This window comes from Leishmania donovani, chromosome 26, assembly GCF_000227135.1.
Source record: "Leishmania donovani BPK282A1 complete genome, chromosome 26".
NCBI lineage: Eukaryota > Euglenozoa > Kinetoplastea > Trypanosomatida > Trypanosomatidae > Leishmania > Leishmania donovani.
In genome coordinates, this window is record NC_018253.1 from 168043 (window position 1) to 169479 (window position 1437).

The following is a 1437-nucleotide window of genomic DNA, read 5'->3' on the forward strand; positions in this document are numbered from 1 at the left end:
AACGGATGAAGGGGGGCAAGGGGTCGTTGGACAAGAGACGAGCGAAAGGATGAGCAAGGAGTGGCCTGCCCACGCTGCTCCCTCCCCCTTACTCGGACGGGCGGTTGTTTTTTCATTTGTTTTCTGTGCGACGACATACCTGTTGCCCTCCGACCACGTCCGGACATCCTTCCCCTGCCTCCCTTCATCCGTTCCTCTTTTCCGTCCACTGCTAAGGAGAAGAGTGCGTGTGCCGTGTCCCGCGTACCGTGTCGGTCTCTTCTCCACCCGTTTCTCAGCTTGACAGCACGCCAAGCAGCACGCTCTCATCGTACAGGAAGAGCTCCTCCCCTTCCACCTTCACCGAAGAGCCACCGTACTCCGGCAGCAGTACCGTGTCGCCCACCTTCACCGTCGGCGTCCAGTCCTTCGACCCAGCCGCCACCGCCACAACGGTGCCCTCGTTGACCTTGGCAGCAACCTGCTCAGGGATCAGGATGCCGGCCTTCGTCTGCTTCGCCGGCTGCACGCGCTTCACCAGCACGCGCTGGCCCAGCGGCTGCAGCTTCTTCAGGGCGGGGATGGTGAAGCGGAACATTAGGTGAGCGGGGTCGAAACAGGAAGAAGCAAAGGGAGGAAAATATGTAAGTGAGGTCGCACCTGATGAATAGAGGGAGACGCGTACGTGTGTGTATACCTGAGAGCTGTGAAGACGTGGAAGGTAATCCTGTGTCGCAGTGGAACAGACAAGAGCGGCACGTTTGGGAGAGATAGAGGAACGGTGGTGGGGGAGGACAGTGAAGAGGAGAAAGCTGAGCAGTGGAGGCGATGCACATCACCTGACGCACACACACAGAGCGAGCGCACCGCAGCCGCACGCACATGTCAGAGGAGAAAACGACGTCACTCACTGAAGGTACCACAGCGCCGGATAGATGCAGAGCCCGAATACCGTGAGATGCCAACGGAGGGGGAGTGAGGATGCCGTTGCCCCATCGGCATCACACAGCGACCGCTCTCTCGACATACTCGCATGGGCAACAGAGTCATCCAATACAACAAAATTTCTCACACCGCCTGTTCTCTGCCACGCAACATCCACTTAGCTCCGCTCTGCCCCCGGCCCGTCACAGGCCCACCTCCCGTCGTGCGAAGCAGCCGCGCACACAAGCCAGCACGGCAACGCGCCGACACCATCATCTGAGAGCAGGGCCCGCGCACCAAACGCTACCCACACCCGCCTCGCAGGCGCCCGCATTGTGCCGGTTGGCGACTGGTGCGTCCCCCTCGCGGTGGTGCAGGCCCCAACACACCCACACACACACACACACGCACACATGCCAGTGGGCAGTGTGAGGGTCGGCTGTGATGCGCTCGAGTCACGCTGGCACGCCGCCCGTCACATGGATGGCACAACCGAGCTCACGGTCGCAGGTCGCCCCGACGCAGCGCCGCCCA

The 1437-nt window shown here is 61.4% G+C and overlaps 1 protein-coding gene across 1 annotated transcript; it reads right to left on the bottom strand.

Moving 5' to 3' along the window:
* Positions 1-309, bottom strand: LDBPK_260590 (10 kDa heat shock protein, putative; the record flags this gene model as incomplete). The annotated part of the gene is made up of 1 exon (XM_003861599.1): positions 1-309. A coding segment is annotated over one exon (309 nt), but the record flags the coding sequence as incomplete, so codon positions are not given.
* Positions 310-1437: the final 1128 nt, after the last annotated feature.